Source organism: Ruditapes philippinarum, unplaced genomic scaffold, assembly GCF_026571515.1.
Source record: "Ruditapes philippinarum isolate M1 unplaced genomic scaffold, ASM2657151v2 ctg6359_1_1_1_1, whole genome shotgun sequence".
Classification (NCBI taxonomy): domain Eukaryota; kingdom Metazoa; phylum Mollusca; class Bivalvia; order Venerida; family Veneridae; genus Ruditapes; species Ruditapes philippinarum.
Genome location: NW_026858642.1, coordinates 152,743 through 171,194, shown reverse-complemented (window position 1 = coordinate 171,194; position 18,452 = coordinate 152,743). Strand labels below are relative to the sequence as shown.

General features: G+C 33.3%; 1 protein-coding gene across 1 annotated transcript; it reads left to right on the top strand.

The window, feature by feature from the left end:
- The first annotated feature begins 1,036 nt into the window (after window positions 1–1,036).
- On the top strand, window positions 1,037–10,864 carry LOC132753816 (DNA-binding transcriptional regulator BolA-like). The gene is made up of 7 exons (XM_060744351.1): window positions 1,037–1,058; window positions 3,053–3,126; window positions 5,019–5,069; window positions 6,327–6,378; window positions 7,174–7,238; window positions 9,242–9,310; window positions 10,529–10,864. Exons 1-7 carry the CDS (start codon window positions 1,052–1,054, stop codon window positions 10,607–10,609), a joined length of 399 nt encoding a protein of 132 aa, XP_060600334.1. The 5' UTR covers window positions 1,037–1,051; the 3' UTR covers window positions 10,610–10,864.
- Window positions 10,865–18,452: the final 7,588 nt, after the last annotated feature.

Here is an 18,452-nt window from a genome sequence, read left to right as displayed (position 1 = left end):
AGTTGTGTTTCTGTTGAAAAACCGGAGCGAAAACCGTGGTTAAGTGACGTTAATATACGATGTTTTTCCAGGTGTTTAAGTAAGTGGCTGCATATGATGTGTTCTAATATCTTACTTGGAACTGATGTAAGACTCACTGGTCGATAGTTTTCAGCTGAGTGCCTGTCGCCTTTCTTGAAGACTGGGGTAACGTTTGCATCCCTCCAATCCCTTGGGAGTTCACCCGTATCAATAGAGAGCTGGAAAATGCAACTTAGGCCATTCGCTAGTTCATTTGCACAGTTTTTGAGAATAATGTTTGGTAGGTTGTCTGGACCATTTGCTTTGTTAATGTTTATGTCTTTAAGTAGTTTCAGCACACCATCTGGTTTTATAGAAAGTTTACTTATAGTGGGGTATTTGTTTTTCTCTTTCATCTCAGGTAGATAATTACTGTTGTCTTTAGTGAATACTGATTTAAATTGATCTAGTAGTATTTCTGCTTTGCTTTTAGAGTCCGAGAAGAGATTTCCTTTCTTCTTTAGGGGAGCAATCCCAATGTTGTCCTGTTTTTTCGACTTGATGTAGTTCCAAAATGGTTTAGAGTTTTTCTTTTCCATACCCTCAGTGATGATCCTGTTTACGTGGTCCCATTCAGCCCTGCGCATATCCCTCTTGCATTCTTTTTGGAATTGTTTGAATTTAGTCCATGATCCTGTTTTCTTTGCTTGTTTATAAAGCCTACCTTTTTTCTTTAGATTTTTTTTAAGGTTATGGTTGAGCCAGGGTAGTTTGTTGATGTGTCTTTGAATTTTCGATGGTACATTCTTTTCAATACTAGAATGAATTCGGTTTTTGAACAATGTCCATAGGTCTTCAATTTTGTGTGGTCCTGTATGAGACATAGTCTGTATCTCCTCGGACAGCTCGAGGCAGTCTTTTTTGATGGTTTCCCAGTCAGCTTTATTATATTTGTAAATTTTCCTTAAATTTAATTAAAAACTTTGGGTTTATTTGAGCTGAAAATGTACAAATGACAAATGGTAAATTGTTTGCATTTTCTGTGTTTAAAATGGCATGTCAGTTGAGTATTTGATTATAGCAGTAACTTTTAATACGAGTCTCAACTTTTCATGCCAATGATGATACCGTAGTATTTGACAAATGTTACGAATTCGTTGTAAGAAAAATGAAGTAGTATTCGGACAGTTACAATTCATTAATTGCTGTAGCATTGTTTTAGAAAGTTTAAATGGCCAGTTCTTTTCTTGCTCCCCAAAATGGAGAGCTCATATAGTCGCCACTTTGTCCGGATGTCCGTCTGTCCCATTTTCTTGTCCGAGACATAACTAAAACAACAAGAGAATCCACAAGAAACTTTGCAGGCAGATAGATCACATTGGGTAGATGTGCAGTGCAAAATCCCATAACTCTGTATTGCCTAATTTTGGAGATATTGCCCTTTGTTTATTTTTACTTTTTGTATTTTCTGATCGCAACATCAGTAAATACATAGCTAACATCCACGGTCTAACACAAAATTTCCTCACAGACCTAACAACGCAAAGTAGTTCTCACTCAAAACTGCTTTAAAACCAGCAATTTAAAAGAAAGAATAATTTTTAATGTAGGCATTAAACGAATTACAGTGCATTTAAAGTTTACATTAGTCAATAGAAATATGAGGTTACAATCACAAATTTCGCGGATGAAAATCTTTTTACCCAATGAAGAATGTTCGACTATTTCCGTAAAGCTTAATCAATGAAAATGCTATTTTTAGCTATGTCGATTACTGAATACTCCAGAGCGTAGTACACAAATAAATCTGACTGTAATGGAATATATACATGTCGGACTGTTTTGGCGAGAATATTTTCGCATCAGTGTTTAACAACAGGTTTATCGTGAACAAAATACCTCGAAATTAATAAGGATTACAAATACGAAATGAAAATTCCCAATTTTAGAATTACAATATATTTGTTTTTATTCATGCTACATACGTATTACTTCACTGTGGTGCAGAGGTAGCGCGCTGGTTTAGGGTGTCAGAGGTCTAAGGTTAAAATCCTTGTCGAGGCAACATTTTTTCTTGAAGTGTATTTTTTAAGGAAGTAGCCAAGATATGCAAGGATAAAGTGTGGCTGTAATAAAAAATGAAAAATGATTTTTGATGCAACTCTAGGCATGCAAAATTCCATATTTATCAATCACAACCTGTTAAATACAGTCGCTGAGATGAATAATAGTACATAAAAATAAACTTACCCTTTACCACATATATACGCGAAACAACGCACTTTCGACCCCCCCTTTTTTAGGCCTCAAATAGTGAAAAATTGTCCTATTTGGGCCCCAAACATAAGTTTTCGTTTGAGAATTGTTGCTTAGCAGTTTGAACTTGTAACAGGAGGCTTTTCAGTGAAAACGGCCATTTTTCACAATATGCTCATGGGGGAAAGGGTTATACAGGAAAGATCAGAAAATACCACAGAGCATGCAGTCCTTTGATTGAACTTTGTCCGGGACATAACTGTGAAACCATAAATGTATTAACAAGAAACTTTGCAGGTAGATAAATCTCATTGAGTAGATGTGCAGTGCAAAAGAACTTTAACTCTGCCCTGCCTAATTTTAGGGTTATTGCCCTTTGTTCAGTTTTAGTACTGTTTTACGCTTTGAACTTTGTCCAGACCATGACTCTGAAATCATTAGAGGTATCAACAAGAAACATAGTGGGTAGATATATCTCACTGAGAAGTGCACTATGCAATAGATCTCATTGAGAAGTGCTATGCAAAGAACAGTAACTCTGCCTTGCCTTATTTTTGATTCATTACCATTTGCTCATTTTTACACTTTGAACTTTGTCCAGGACATAACTCTGAAACAACAAGAGGTATACTTTATTTCTTTGAGTCATTTTCTATAACTAATATAGGTCATTTTTCAGCTCTTTTTTCGGTCATTTTTCAGCTCTTTTTTTTCAATTTTCAACCATTTATTTACTAAAATTTTGGTACTATACTGATGTTGTTAAATACTTAATACTTATATTTTTTCTCAACAGTATATAGAAATATATTGCCACTCCTGCGTTACTGTCAGTATACTGCTTTGAGATACACAACTTCAGCTAGAATGGTAAGACTTTCTGTTTGATTTTGAATTTGAGCCATGTCATGACAAAACCAACGTAATGCGTCGGGATTCATGCTGTTTGCTTACAAACAATATTATAAGTAGAGAAACTGATAGCGAACAGCATGGATCCTGATCAGACTGGTCGATAACGCATTATGTTGGTTTTGTTGTGACGTGGCTCATTTATAGTTTATTATTGCTGGGTCAAACCAGTATAAAACCTATTTGGAGATGAAAGACAGTTGGCATGTTAAGCAGCTTTTAAATATAAAAAAAGAGAAATATAAAAAGATGTATATAGATATTGATACATTAATACAAAACAGTAGGAAATACACTGTATGAAGAATTTTGTTAAAAGTAAAAGCAAAGTATCTTCTTGCAAAAGCAATGAATTTTCTTGCTTTTTTGTTGCAATATAAGTAATCAGCCACAGCTCTTGCCTAATATGTATAAGTTTTTACCTGTTTACTTTACAAGTCTTAATTAATGTTTTATTAACCAGGTTTTCCGAAGGAAAAAACTGGTTATTAGATTGAGGTATGTCGGCGGGCGGGCGGGCGTAAACAATTTCTTCTGTGCGCAACTCCTTCTACATTTCTCAACGGATTTTGACCAAACTTTCACAGAAGCTTTGTCATCAAGTGCCCTGGCGCATATTGTCGGGGTTTTGCGATTGGATAATATTTGACCTAATTATGGCCCTTTGTTTTTTTTCCTTATATAGAATATATAGTGAACAATTTCTTCTGTGCGCAACTCCTCCTACATTTCTCAACGGATTTTGACCAAACTTTCACAGAAGCTTTGTCATCAAGTGCCCTGGCACATATTGTCGGGGTTTTGCGATTGGATAATATTTGACCTAATTATGGCCCTTTGTTTTTTTTCCTTATATAGAATATATAGTGAACAATTTCTTCTGTGCGCAACTCCTCCTACATTTCTCAACGGATTTTGACCAAACTTTCACAGAAGCTTTGTCATCAAGTGCCCTGGCACATATTGTCGGGGTTTTGCGATTGGATAATATTTGACCTAATTATGGCCCTTTGTTTTTTTTCCTTATATAGAATATATAGTGAACATTTTCTTCCGTGCTGAAATCCCTCTACATTTCTAAACGGATTTTGACCAAACTTTCACAGAAACTTTGTCATCAAGTGCCCTGATGCATGTTGTCAGGGTTTTGTGATTGGATAATATTTGACCTAATTATGGCCCTTTGTTTTTTTTCCTTATACAGAATATATAGTGAACAATTTCTATCGTGGGCAATTTCTCCTACATTTCTCAACGGATTTTGACCAAACTTTCACAGAAGCTTTGTTATCAAGTGCCCTGGCGCATATTGTCGGGGTTTTGTGATTGGATAATATTTGACCTAATTATGGCGCTTTGTTTTTTTTCCTTATACAGAATTATCAATATATAGTGTACAAATTCTTCTGTGCTGAACTCATCCTACATTTCTCAACGTATTTTGTTCAAACTTTCACAGAAGCTTTGTCATCAAGTGCCCTGGCACATATTGTCGGGGTTTTGTGATTGGATAATTTTTTATCTAATTATGGCCCTTTGTTTTTTTTCCTTATACAGAATATATAGTGAACGCTTCTTCAGTGGCAATTCCTCCTACATTATTCATGTTTTACATTGAACATAGTTACATTGTTTGTTGCTTGTATTTGTATTTCAAATTCAACATATTTATCTACAATGGTGATAATTGAAAACCTGGTTTCATGGCATTGCCATGTTTCTTGTTTTAAATGAAATTATTGGCTCAGTACAATACAAATGTGTGTTAATTTCTTTTTATAATTGGTTACCTTATTCTCCAAAGTGGACATTTATCCATTTGTTTAAACTTTTCATCCTTTATGTTTTAGGAAAAGCCAGTTGAAAGTTCAATTAGGAAGAAGTTGACAGACACATTTCAGGTACATGTAAATGAAGAGAAATTAAATGTAAAGTAATTGGTAAAAAAATCATACATACATAAACTGTCAATTTTGGACTTATTGGTGTAAGAAAATGTTGATTTCCCTAAAATGCTTTGCCCAATATAACATTCATTATATATACTTCTACTAAATTCTTTTATCAGATCTAATAAGGTTCATGATATTTTTTTTATCTGTTTATACTGTTTGATTTACTTAGATTAACATGACTGTATGACATATGCAAATTCATCTTCAAATAAGCTGCAACAATTGCAAAGTCAAATGTTCAAGAGTTTTCCAAAAACCTTTTTACCCCTGTCAACAAAACATGAATTGTGCCAACCAGTTTTGCATGGAGTGGCAAACAAGAAGTATGATGCTAGTTTATTGAAGTACCATACTGCAAATTCTGAAGTAGAATCATAAAAACTAAGTCAGTTAAGATATCTGTATGATGCTGAGTATGATTGAAATAAATACTAAAGAAAGATGTAATAGTAAGATATAATTTGTGGCATTGAAATTTTCATATGAGTTTCATGACCATGTTTTAAGTAGGTCTGAAAATAGATCCAGACATAGTTCCAAAACATGTAGTACATGAAGTTCATCAAACAATCAGGTCAAGTAGTAAAATTAAATTTTTTTTATTAAGTTAAATTATTTCTTGTTTAAAACAAAATGACGCTGTGTCCTATGAAAAAAGCTACTAAGTATTCAGTTTTGTTTCATACTAAATATTTCAGTAATTTTATCTTGGAAAAGTGCATCATATCATTGTTAGCCATGGTCAAAACAGCGTTTTAAGGGATATTTAGTATTATAGTGTGTCAGTCACGTTGTATCTAAAAATAGAAGATCGGAAAAACGAATTGTCTGCTTTACTAATTTACATATAGAGAAGGGACTTGGGAAGGTTAGAGGTATCAGGGGGGTTTCCTTATTGTTTATGTATGTTATAGAAGGCAAATTTCATTTTCCACTTTAATTCTATTGATTTGACAATTATATAAAACAAATTTATCTAAAAAATAACATATATAACCTTAATAAAAGCTGAAGGCTGCTTTGAAGAATTCTATGAAATGGCAGGCAGTCAAACACAATATGATTATCATAAGTCGCACATAAACAACTTAATTCTTTTTACATCAAGTTCAAAGTTGGAAAATGATCAATCTTGTAGAGAAGCTTCACATTTTTTAAATCATTCCATATCGTTCAGTAAATATGACTTCCTTTTTTTCCCAGCCAGCTGTTCTTGATGTTATCAATGAAAGTAATATGCACAGTGTACCTAAAGGTATGTAATTTTGTTAAATGTAGGTATTTTATGAACAAATGATAAACAAGTTATACTTAGACTTGTTTTCATTTCAATTCCAACTTAAGTAAGATGTATAACTATACAATAAGTGTTGATTCCAATATTGAATTTATTGAACAAGTTGAGTAAAATTATATAATGTGAGCTTGTGGCGAGCATAATATTATTTTATTAAGCTTGTTCAATAAATCCTGTAATGAACCTACACGAATATATATATTCTATTTATCGCATATCCAAAATAGAAACTGTTTAAAGTGCAAAAGAATCATTTTTCATTGACATGCCAATAGTGTAACGCTAACAATTTGTGCATCTTAACACTATGTTTGTATAACGTAATTGAAGTCACACCAAAATATATGCACGGCCATACAATACCATTTTTACAGTCACAAAATGGGCACGGTGATGTGATAAATTCTTATTATTTTATACTATTAATACACATAGAGGCAGTCAGTTACAAGATTATTTTATACTATTAATACACATAGAGGCAGTCAGTTACAAGTTTAAGTCAATGTTTTGTGATGTATTATAGTATGAAAATTAATATGACATTTAGGATTTTGAAGCACAGCTTTTAAGTTTTATGTTTAAATGCCTACTTACGCATCATGTAAATAAGACCTACACCTCAATTAAATAAAAATAAACAATTTCCAACAACTTCTTACAAAAGTTATATATAGTTGTTACTGAAGGGGAGCGATGGTCTAGTGGTTAAGGTCATGGGTTTGAGCTCTATTATCTATTTTATATTTCCAGGTTCAGAAACTCATTTTAAAGTTGTTGTGGTCACTGACAAGTTTGAAAGTTTGCCTCTTATCAAGGTACGGTAATCAAGTGTTCCTATCAGGTTTGTTCTATTATTTGAGCCGCGTCATGACAAAACCAACATAGTGCGTTTGCGACCAGCATGGATGCAGACCAGCCTGCGCATCCGCGCAGTCTGATCAGGACCCATGCTGTTCGCTTACAAACCCTATAGCAAGTAGAGAAACTGAAAGTGAAAAGCATGGATCCTGATCAGACTGTGCGGATGCGCAGGCTGGTCTGGATCCATGCTGGTCGCAAACGCACTATGTTGGTTTTGTCATGACACGCCTCATTTTGGCGTGATCCTTTACGATCAATTATGTCAATACATGTAATTGGAAAAAGAAGACATACTGACTGTGTTAAGGGTGTCTGTCTGACTACCCTACAAGGCTAACAACATCCATGTTTCCCCATATGGCATCAGTACTGGTAAGTTCCAGGAAGAAAAGTGATTGAAATAGGTTCAGATAAGATACAAGCTTTCATCATATTCAAGTTAAACTAAATTTATTATGTACATGTACACATATTTTTAATATTGGAAGGGAGATAACTCAATTGCTTACTGATAAAAATATATGATGATTAATCTTCAGTAAACAATATTAAACATTTGCTTATGTTTACTAAGTCACGATTTAATATTGATGCAGATGAAAATAAGCCTCAGAATTTAAAATATTTTAAGTGAAACATTTACATTTGATCTTAAACTAAGTGCCTTGTTTATTTGATCCAACAACCTTTTAAATGAAGACCAACTTGTCAATTTGTTTCACTTCTTCAATGTCCTATAACTAACAAGTGTCAATAGACCTATGCAGTTAATTACATGTATAACTTTAGTGTTTTTATACATGTAGTAAATCACTTTTATCTGTTGAAATGAAATCAGTATCATGTGTTTCTAGTAGTAGGAAAGGTTGATCAAAAAAGTATGTTAGTACTATTACTTTGGAGCAAAAATTGATTATTGAATTAAAACTTAAGTGATGTGAGGTAAATTCACATATACAATATGTTTAAAATATATAATCACTTAAGATTAAGGGTGACAGTTGAATCATTCCAGAGTTTTAAGTACAACCTACTTATTTGGCAATATTTTAATATTCTACTTACAGCTACATTGTACATATATTCATAAAATATAACAAGGGGAACAAAATTAATCATGTCTGGAATATGTCCAGAATCCTCTTTGGCAAATATTTAAAGTGAGCTCAGTATCCATATATCTTTAAATTTAACTTGTCTGAATATGATGAAAGCATAATATAATTTTTTTGCTCTTCTTTGATACTACAATGTAGTATATGCGTATTACAAAGCTTTTCACTGATCCAAGTCTTTTTTACCATCGCTGGAACAATTGACCGCCTCCGTGGTCAAGGGGTTAGAGTTGATGACTTCTAATCCAGTTACCTCTCTGGCGTGGGTTCGAACCCCGGGAGATGCTTTGGTAGTTTAGATTGGAGGAAGGTAGTCTAGTACTGGTGTAACTCTCCAGGAACGATGGTTAGGAAACTACCCGCCTATATGACTGAAATACTGTTGGTAAAAGGCGTAAAATGAAACAAACAAACAAGCAAACTGTAACAAAATAATGTTCCATCAAAACTGTTGAAAAACAGTTTTGCAAACTGTCTTATTACTTATGGATCAACATTTAAATCAGTGATTATTCACCTTATATAACAGAAGCCTATAAAAGGCCTCTTCCCAGTTGAAATTTTTCTTTAAAATAATGCTGTTTTCCCAAAAATGTAAGCTTACAACACAGCTTTTTTACTTCTCAAATTAGCAATTTTAGTAATAATATTCACAAAACTCAAGAGGCTAAGGCCTCCTCCTAATTAAGAGAGAAAAGCCACTGACTTTACCACAACCTAGCATTCAGGACACCATTAACAGTGTATCTTTTAACTATTGTAAATGTTTTTCTTACATGTGAACGATAATTGATGCAGGTAGCTTTACATGAATGGTTGGAAATGTTTATGTTTTATTTCAGAGACATCGTTTGATAAATGATACATTACAAGAAGAATTGCAGACTGGAGTGCATGCTCTGTCAATTATAGTAAGTTGGACATTTTTTAATTTATCAGTACTGGTCAATTTATTTCGAAGATTAGATTTTTGATATTCTTAAATGAGTAAAATAAATCTTCAAAAAAATCAAACTGAGAAATAAGAAAGTTATTTTCTACTTGTATAGATATTAACAAACAATTGAAACTTTTAATGTATTATACAAAATCTGACATAATTTACTATCTTGATCAAAATTGTGAACAGTGACTAACAGATTGAGGGAAATCTGCATATTTGAAGGTAAAATTTAAGGTTATTTCTGTGAAAATAACATGCCAAAAACTTGGTTAAATCACTTAATTTGTTCACTTGACAACATTTTACTTATTAGGGAACTTTTTAAGGAACTCATATTTGGAGGCATTTGGTTTTAAAAGAGCTCCCAGAATGTTAAAAGTAATCAGATATTTTCTGGCCTTTTAGCGTCACTTTTCCAGGTTGATGGTCATACATAGAAACTGAATGTAAAGACACACCTTGAGGAGTTCTCCCTGGTCAAAAGGTCAAGGTCACTGATGCCTGTACAATTTACATTCTGTTCCAATATCTGACCAAGATCTTAGTTTGGGCTTTAAAAATTTCTTAATAACCTGTTATCAAGGCCCTATACTGTTGGGCACTCAATTTTAGAATTTTGATTTTGAACTGCATGCAGATATGAACTACCGTATTGTTTCCATTTATCGCCCCCGGGGCGTTGCAAAAACGGAAACGGGGGGCGTTAATTTTCATAAAATGAAAATTAATTTTATGTTTAAAAATATCTAAAAATCTCCCAACTATTTTCGTCCTATAAACCCCTTGTTCACGTACAATAAATAAGCAGCACAAAATTATTGTAGACAATACGGTAGTCCGTTGACCGAGATAAACTTTGTCAAGACTCTGGCGGAAAATTATGACGTAACACACATCAGTTTACCTGTGTGATGATTTAATCAATACACAATTAACAATGGAAGGTTGCACTTCTAAGAAAACGTACATGAATGCATTCAAACTGGAAGTTGAATGTTACTTGGAAGTTACAACAGTTAGTTTTTTTCTGTTTATTTTTTTAAATACACTTCGGATATTAAAATTTTCAAGTCAGGTAAGAATTTTTTTTTTCATTTTTCACCCAGGGGGCGCCAATTAGAAGGGGGGGCTATTAATAGAAACAATACGGTATTGTGTTACTCTATTTATGTTACTCTATTTTTAGGCTAAAACACCAAAACAGTGGGAGGACAGTGGTGGTCAAGTGTCCAAATCTCCTCCTTGCCAGGGAGGGGCCGGCTTGTGATAGTTAGTTATTGGTAATTAAAAGATAATCTTGATACTTCGATGTTGTGCTAGTTTAACAATGGTGAATCAGTGCACATACAGAACCCCCCAATGTAAAATGAAGTGCTCATCATAAGAAATGATGTATCCTATGTGATGGACATGACTTTATATAAAGATTTTGCTTCCTACAATACTTGGAATTATATAAGAATTGGTTTTTACACTTCTACATACATTATTGTTGACCTAATAAATCTGAAAACTTACACAATTTGTGAATTTTTTTCAACCTGGCAAATAAATGTTTGGTTACCAGTTACACCTTGTTATATATTGAAGAAAGAACATGGAGCAGATACTATTGTATGCTTTCAAAATTGTGAAGCTGAGGTTATCGGTGGTCCAAGTGGTTATAGTTGTTGATTTCAAACCACTTGTCCCTCACCACTATGTTAGAATCCCCCACGGGACTTTGTTTCTATCCTGTATGGAAGCAAACCAGCTAACAGATTGTCAATGGTTCCTCTAAGGTGAGGTCTACCTCCACCAGTAAAGCTGAAAAATTGCCATATGACCTCTTCTGTTCTGTGCTATGGAAAAAAGAAGGGTTTATGCCTTAACTTGTTTTCTTTTCTAAATAACCTGCTTGTTTTAAGTAATAAATTTTGCCATTAAATTTTGCACACATTTTGTTACTTAGTTTAATTATTCTGATATTCCAATGTCATAATGAGATATAAGATTTATATATCAAGGGGAGTAACTATCATATGAAATTCATTATAAGTTTTGGCCCTGAGGTTATAAAACATTTTCAGAGTTCTGTCTTAAATCTCAGGATTTTCACTGATCAATGTATATTCTGTCCTCTTTCTGATCTTTCAAATACCTGAGATCCAAGCTTGAACTTAGAAAAAGTGTTTTAAATGTTGGACCCAGACTGGTCGCAAGGTTATCAAGAAATTTCTTAGCTTAGTTATATGATAGGCCAGAAACCAGATCAGATTGTGCAAAGACCAATGAAAATCCTAAGATTTGAGACTGATCTCAGAAAAATGTAATATAACCTTGAGGCATAGAAATGTTTTAAGAAAACAAAAGAACAGTGATGGTTAAAGTTTGCTTCATTTATATTGTTCTACTAAGTACATCTTGGGTGTATTTAGCTTTATACTTTCAATGATTAACCGTTACCTTACTAAATACCTTAAATGGTTTTGTACAATTTATAATCTTTGCAAAACCATCATTTGAAGATATGTTGAATATGGAACAGTGTAGAAGGTGAGGTATTAACTCAGCGCCTTTCCAATATTTCTCAATAAAACTTAAGGAAAACATGGCACCCCTTTTTAATTCTAATATAATGTTAACTTGTTACAAGGAGTAAATTGCACATTGACATGTTGCTTCACTTAAATGAGCCGCACCATGACAAAACCAACATAAAGTGTTTGTGACCAGCATGGATCCAGACCAGCCTGCGCATACGCGCTGCCTGATCAGGATCCATGCTGTTCGCTATCAGTTACTCTACTTGTAGGGTTTGTAAGCGAACAGCATGGATCCTGATCAGACTGCGCAAATGCGCAGGCTTGTCTGGATCCATGCTGGTGGCAAACGCATTATGTTGGTTTTGTCATGACGCGGCTCAAATATCATGTTGCATTTTGTTTTAATATAAAACAACACATGCTTTTTACTGAAATATTTTAATATGATAAATTGCATATGATTTCATTAAACAGTTCTAAATACAATACTTCTCTAAAACTTCATAATTATGTAAAATACAAATGAGTTACAGTACAATAATATTACCCTCTCGGTTTGAAAAAACAAACAAACAACATTTTCCTTCAAGTTAAATAAATGCTCTATTGTAGATTTCATTTTTCAAATGACAGTTGTATAATAAGAACATTTCTCTTATCACCAGGTTTAGTTAGTTTTATAAATGCTGTATAACAAAAACTATTTGATATTCAAATATCATAATGAGATATAAAATTTATACATCAAGGGGAGTAACTATCATGTGAAATTCATAAGTTTTGGTGAGGTTATAAAACATTTTCAGAGTTCTGTCTTAAATCTCAGGATTTTCACTGATCAATGTATACATTTGTATTCTGTGGCTCTTTCTGATCTTTCAAATACCTGAGATCAAAGCTATAGCGGTAATTTTATTATGTTTTGCACTGATAAAGGCATATAGCCGAAACGTATGCAATAAAATTTAATTACTGAATGTTCGTGTTTGTGTGGCTTGTCTGTTTATTTTGAGATCAAAGCTTGAACTTAAAAAAGGTGTTTTAAATTGTGGACCCAGACTGGTCGCAAGGTTATCAAGAAATTTCTTAGCTTAGTTATATGATAGGCCAGAAACCAGATCAGATTGTGCAAAGACCAATGAAAATCCTAAGATTTAAGACTGATCTCAGAAAAATGTAATATATCCTTGAAGCATAGAAATGTTTTAAGAAAACAAAAGAACAGCGATGGTTAAAGTTTGCTTCATTAATATTGTTCTACTAAGTACATCTTGCGTGTATTTAGCATGTACTTTATACTTTCAATGATACATCGTTAACTTGCTAAATACCTTAAATGGTTTTGTACAATTTATAATCTTTGCAAAACCATCATTTGAAGATATGTTGAATATGGAACAGTGTAGAAGGTGAGGTATTAACTCAGCGCCTTTCCAATATTTCTCAATAAAACTGAAGGAAAACATGGCACCCCTTTTTATACGCCCGTTTGAAAAACGGGACGTATTATGGGAACGCCCCTGGCGGGCGGGCGGCGTCCAATTTTGTCCGGAGCATATCTCCTACATGTATGGAGGGATTTTAATGAAACTTCATAGAAATGTTCACCACTGTGAGGAGATGTGTCGCGCACATGAACCAGGTCTGTAGGTCAAAGGTCAAGGTCACACTTAGAGCTCATTGAAAAATGCTTGTCCGGAGCAAAACTTCCACATGTATAGAGGGATTTCAATTTTACTTGGCACAAATGTTCACCATTGTGAGGCGGAGTGTCGCGTGCAAGATTCAGGTCCTTGCGGCCAAGGTCAAGGTCACACATAGAGGTCAAAGTTCAGATAAAAATATGAAGATGTGTATATGGACCATTTAGTCATCATTTATTGAGGGATTGTAACACAAATGGTCATTATCAAGACTATGGCTGTGATACATATGATTTAGGTCAATATATACAAGGTCAAGGTCACTAAAGATGATGAAATATCCAGATTTTGTAAATAGAATTTAATCAAAGGGTGACAACAAAGTTATTACTTACACAATTACTCCCCTTGATCTACTTTCACTTTCAATTCTAAAAATAGAATTTAATCAAAGGGCATGAAATAATCCTCTTTCTTGGACTTGAGTATGTTCTAAAGAATGTAACATTTATTTACACATGTTTCATTCATTGGTCAAGATTCTTAACTGTGATAACTATGGTGTTCTGTAGACTTTGTATTTGTTCATAAAGATCATACAGTAATTACCTTATCAAATGTAAATACTTTCTCATAGAAATTTAATTATATTTTAATTTTCAAGTAAATATCAGTTCAGCTCATTCAAAGATTAAGAATTGTAATGAAATGTATTTCCCTAGAATAAAATCTTAAATCAGAATTTTTTAGTTATTAAATTACAATTACATGTTAAAAAAAGATAAAAATATGAAGATGTGTATAGGGACGATTTAATCATCATTTATTGAGGGATTGTAACACAAATGGTCATTATAATGACTACGGCTGTGACACATGTACTTTAGGTCAATATATGCAAGGTCAAGGTCACTAAAGATGGTGAAATATCCAGATTTTGTCTGGAGCATATCTCCTACATGTATGGAAGAATTTTTATAATACTTTATGGAAATGTTCACCACCATGATATGTATTGCTCCATGCATGATCCAGGTCAAAGTCACACAAAACTTCTACATTCATAGGGGGTTTTCAATATAACTTGGCACAAATGTTCACCATTGTGAGGCTGAGTGTCGCATGCAAAATTCAGATCCCTGCGACCAAAGTCAAGGTTACACATAGAGGTCAAAGTTCAGATAAAAATTTGAAGATGGTTATAGGGACCATTTAGTCATCATTTATTGATGGATTGTAGCACAAATGGTAACTATCATGACTACAGGTGTGACACATTTAATTTAGGTTAATATTTGCAAGGTCAAGGTCACTGGAGATGATTAAATATCCAGATGTTGTCCGGAGCATATTTTCTACATGCATGGAGGAATTTTAATGTTACTTTTATAGAATTGTTCACCACCATGAGACGTAGTGCCCTGCACATAAACCAAGTCTCTAGGTCAAAGGTGAAGGTCACAGTTAGAGCTCATAGAAAAACACTTGTCTGGAGCAAAACTTCTACATGCATAGAGGGATTTCAATATAATTTGGCACAAATGTTCATCATTGTGAGGCTGAGTGCCATGCATAAAATTCAGGTCCCTGCGACCAAGCTCAAGGTCACACATCCTGTGCATATCTTCCCTACTGATTTGTTTTAAGGTTCATTTAACAATACAGTGCCAAGAATAAAAACTTGCTTGCTAGATAACACTTATCCATAATGCCCCCATCTCCATCTAAAGCTTTCGTAAACGGGCGTATTTTGTGACTATGGCACCCTTGTTAATTCTAATATAATGTTAACTTGTTACAAGGAGTAAATTGCACATTGACATGTTGCTTCACTAAAATGAGCCGCACCATGACAAAACCAACATAATGTGTTTGCAACCAGCATGGATCCAGACCAGCCTGCGCATCCGCGCAGTCTGATCAGGATCCATGCTGTTCGCTATCAGTTTCTCTACTTGTAGGGTTTGTAAGCGAACAGCATGGATCATGATCAGACTGCGCAAATGTGCAGACTTGTCTGGATCCATGCTGGTCGCAAACTCATTATGTTGGTTTTGTCATGACGCGGCTCAAATTTCATGTTGCATTTTGTTTTAATATAAAACAACACATGCTTTTTACTGAAATATTTTAATATGATAAAATTGCATAATTATGATTTCATAAAACAGTTCTAAATACAATACTTCTCTAAAACTTCATAATTATGTAAAATAAAATACAAATGAGTCGCAGTACAATAATATTACCCTCTCATATGGTTTGAAAAAACAAACAAACAAACAACAGTTTCCGTCAAGTTAAATAAATGCTCTATTGTAGATATCATTTTTCAAATGACAGTTGTATAATAAAAACATTTCTCTAATCACCAGGTTTTGTTAGTTTTATAAATGCTGTATAACAAAAACTATTTTCAAATAGTACTGATTGGTTTAAAATAAAATTGTATAAACTAAATCAAAACAATCATTTTATTTCTGATTTAAATGATTTGGCAATATTTCAACAATAGCCCAGTATCGCTCACCAGAGATTACATTTTGTTTGAGAAAGAGTTACAAGAAAAATACTGTTGGAAATTTTCCAAGAGCTACACATGGTTTGATGTATTTGACATCATTACAGGAAAATGTGGCTGAAGATTTGATGCCAAAAAATTGTTTTGACAACCTGAGTTTGAAAACTTTATTTTCATTTAACATCAATGGAGCTGCAGTCTTCAAGAGCAGCAATGTTTTTGTATGGCCATTGTTTTTGGTTATAAATGAACTTCCATATAAAATTAGGATGAAAAAAAAGAGAACATGCTCCTTGCAAGCCTTTGGTTTGGAAATAAAAAACCAAGTATGAGTACATTTCTTAAACCATTCCAGAAGAGTATGAGTTTGCTATGTAATCATATACAATATAGTGGAGCATTTGCTTGTTGGAAGTGTAAACAGGAAGGGAAGGGAAGACAGCTAAAGTTGGCATAGGACATGCTTGTGTCATAGGACAAGAATTTAAGTATGTTCAATCGCTTCATATTCTAATAAAGTATGAAATTAACTCAATAAAAGTATTGTTTGTTACTTGTCCCTAGTCCGGACCAAAGATCCTGTTATGTCCTTTAGTTCTATATCACTCGACTCTTATCATCTATAACCTGTCACCCGTAGCTAGATATCCCATGTCTCAGTGTTTTGTGCGATGCTTCATTGCACTTAACATTTTGTCATAGCATACGTACCACGTTTATTATTATATATTATAAATATGTGTTATAAATAAATATCTTGGATATTGAATTGTTATTTATCTTACATTATTCGGAGTTAACATATAATAGAATGTAAAATTTGTATAATCCAATAAGGCCATTATTTTTTTATATTTCAGTTTACTGCCCCGCCTAATTTTGGATTGGCAAATTGGATGACAGTCATAAAAATGTAATAAAACAGATTTTATTTTCCATATTTTTTAATGTTTTTCAGATTCGGGTATCAATACACTTACGGTGTTCTTTTCAAAGAAGCAGTTGTGTATTCCCTTTGTTTAAGGAATTTACCATACGAAGACGCTGATCGTCGTTGTCGTGTAACTGAATATGATTATACAACCAGAAAAAAAAGGGATCTGTTGAATAGTTTTTCAACTTTATCACACAGTAATGACCAGCCTTTTTCACAATAGCAAAATGCCATGAGTCTGTCAAGTTATATCAATGTCTACATTGTAACGGCTATTTTGGACATCATTAATATAACATATAGACAATATATGTCCTTCAGTTCTTCTATTATCACTTGACTCTATCATCTATACTTATCATTACTAACCTGTCACCCTTAGCTAGGTATCCTATGTCCGAGTGTTAAGTTTTGTCATCGCATTTGTACTACGCTTATTATTTTATATTATAAATATGTGTTATAGATAAATATCTTGGATATTTACAGGTTAGTTATCTTAGATTATTCGGAGATAACATATAATAGAATGTGTAATTTGTATAATTAAATAATTGGGCTTATTGCATATTTGCAATAATGCCTTGTTTATTTCAGCAAAGTTCCAATGGAAAGGGGGATAATCAGGTATTTCTATATTGGGGAATTGATACACAGTTGTCTTTCTTGTAATCTATGACAGGAAGTAGATTATGATTATCTGCCCTTCTCAATTCCATGCTAAGCAGCAGCTTTCAATCTGAATTGTTTTAAAACAAAAAAATTAAATCTAAATAAATCTAAGAATTTCTAAAGATGCCTGGAAGAGGAAAGGGAGCAGGGAGGAAGAGGAAGGCCTCTGAGGCACTTAAGGATAGAGGAGATGAGGAAAGAATAAACATTCTAGAGGAGCAGGCTCCACAACAGGGCGAGGTGATTGATTTTGAGGAGATTATTTCAAAATCCTTAATGCTACCTCTATCAAATGACAATGACAATCCAAACCCAGAAAATGATAATAAATAAGAGTAAGATAAAAAGAGATAATTTAAATAGGATTGTTAACTCACCTTTTTGACTTAGGATATGTACAGGTAACCTTCATAAGCTGTTAGTGATTTATTATATAAATATACAATTCATTGCAATTGATGTAATATTCTATTAAATGGCACTTAACATTTTGTCATAGCATATGTTCTATGTTTATTATTATATATTAATAAAATTAATTATTATTATAATAAATATTTGTTATAAATAAATATCTTGGATATTTACATGTGTTGTGTCTTTGTCTTATATACATGAACCAATACAAATAACTGTAGACTGGGCTACATCAACACTTTTATTTTCCTTTGTGATGCAGTGAACCCAAAAGAACACCCAAGAATGTTGTTGAAAATGCACAAACTACAAATTGGTTTGAATTGTTCAATCACTGTTAAAGGAATAAAGGGGCCATCATGGATGCTTTTTCCCCTAGCTACATTATTGTAGGCATT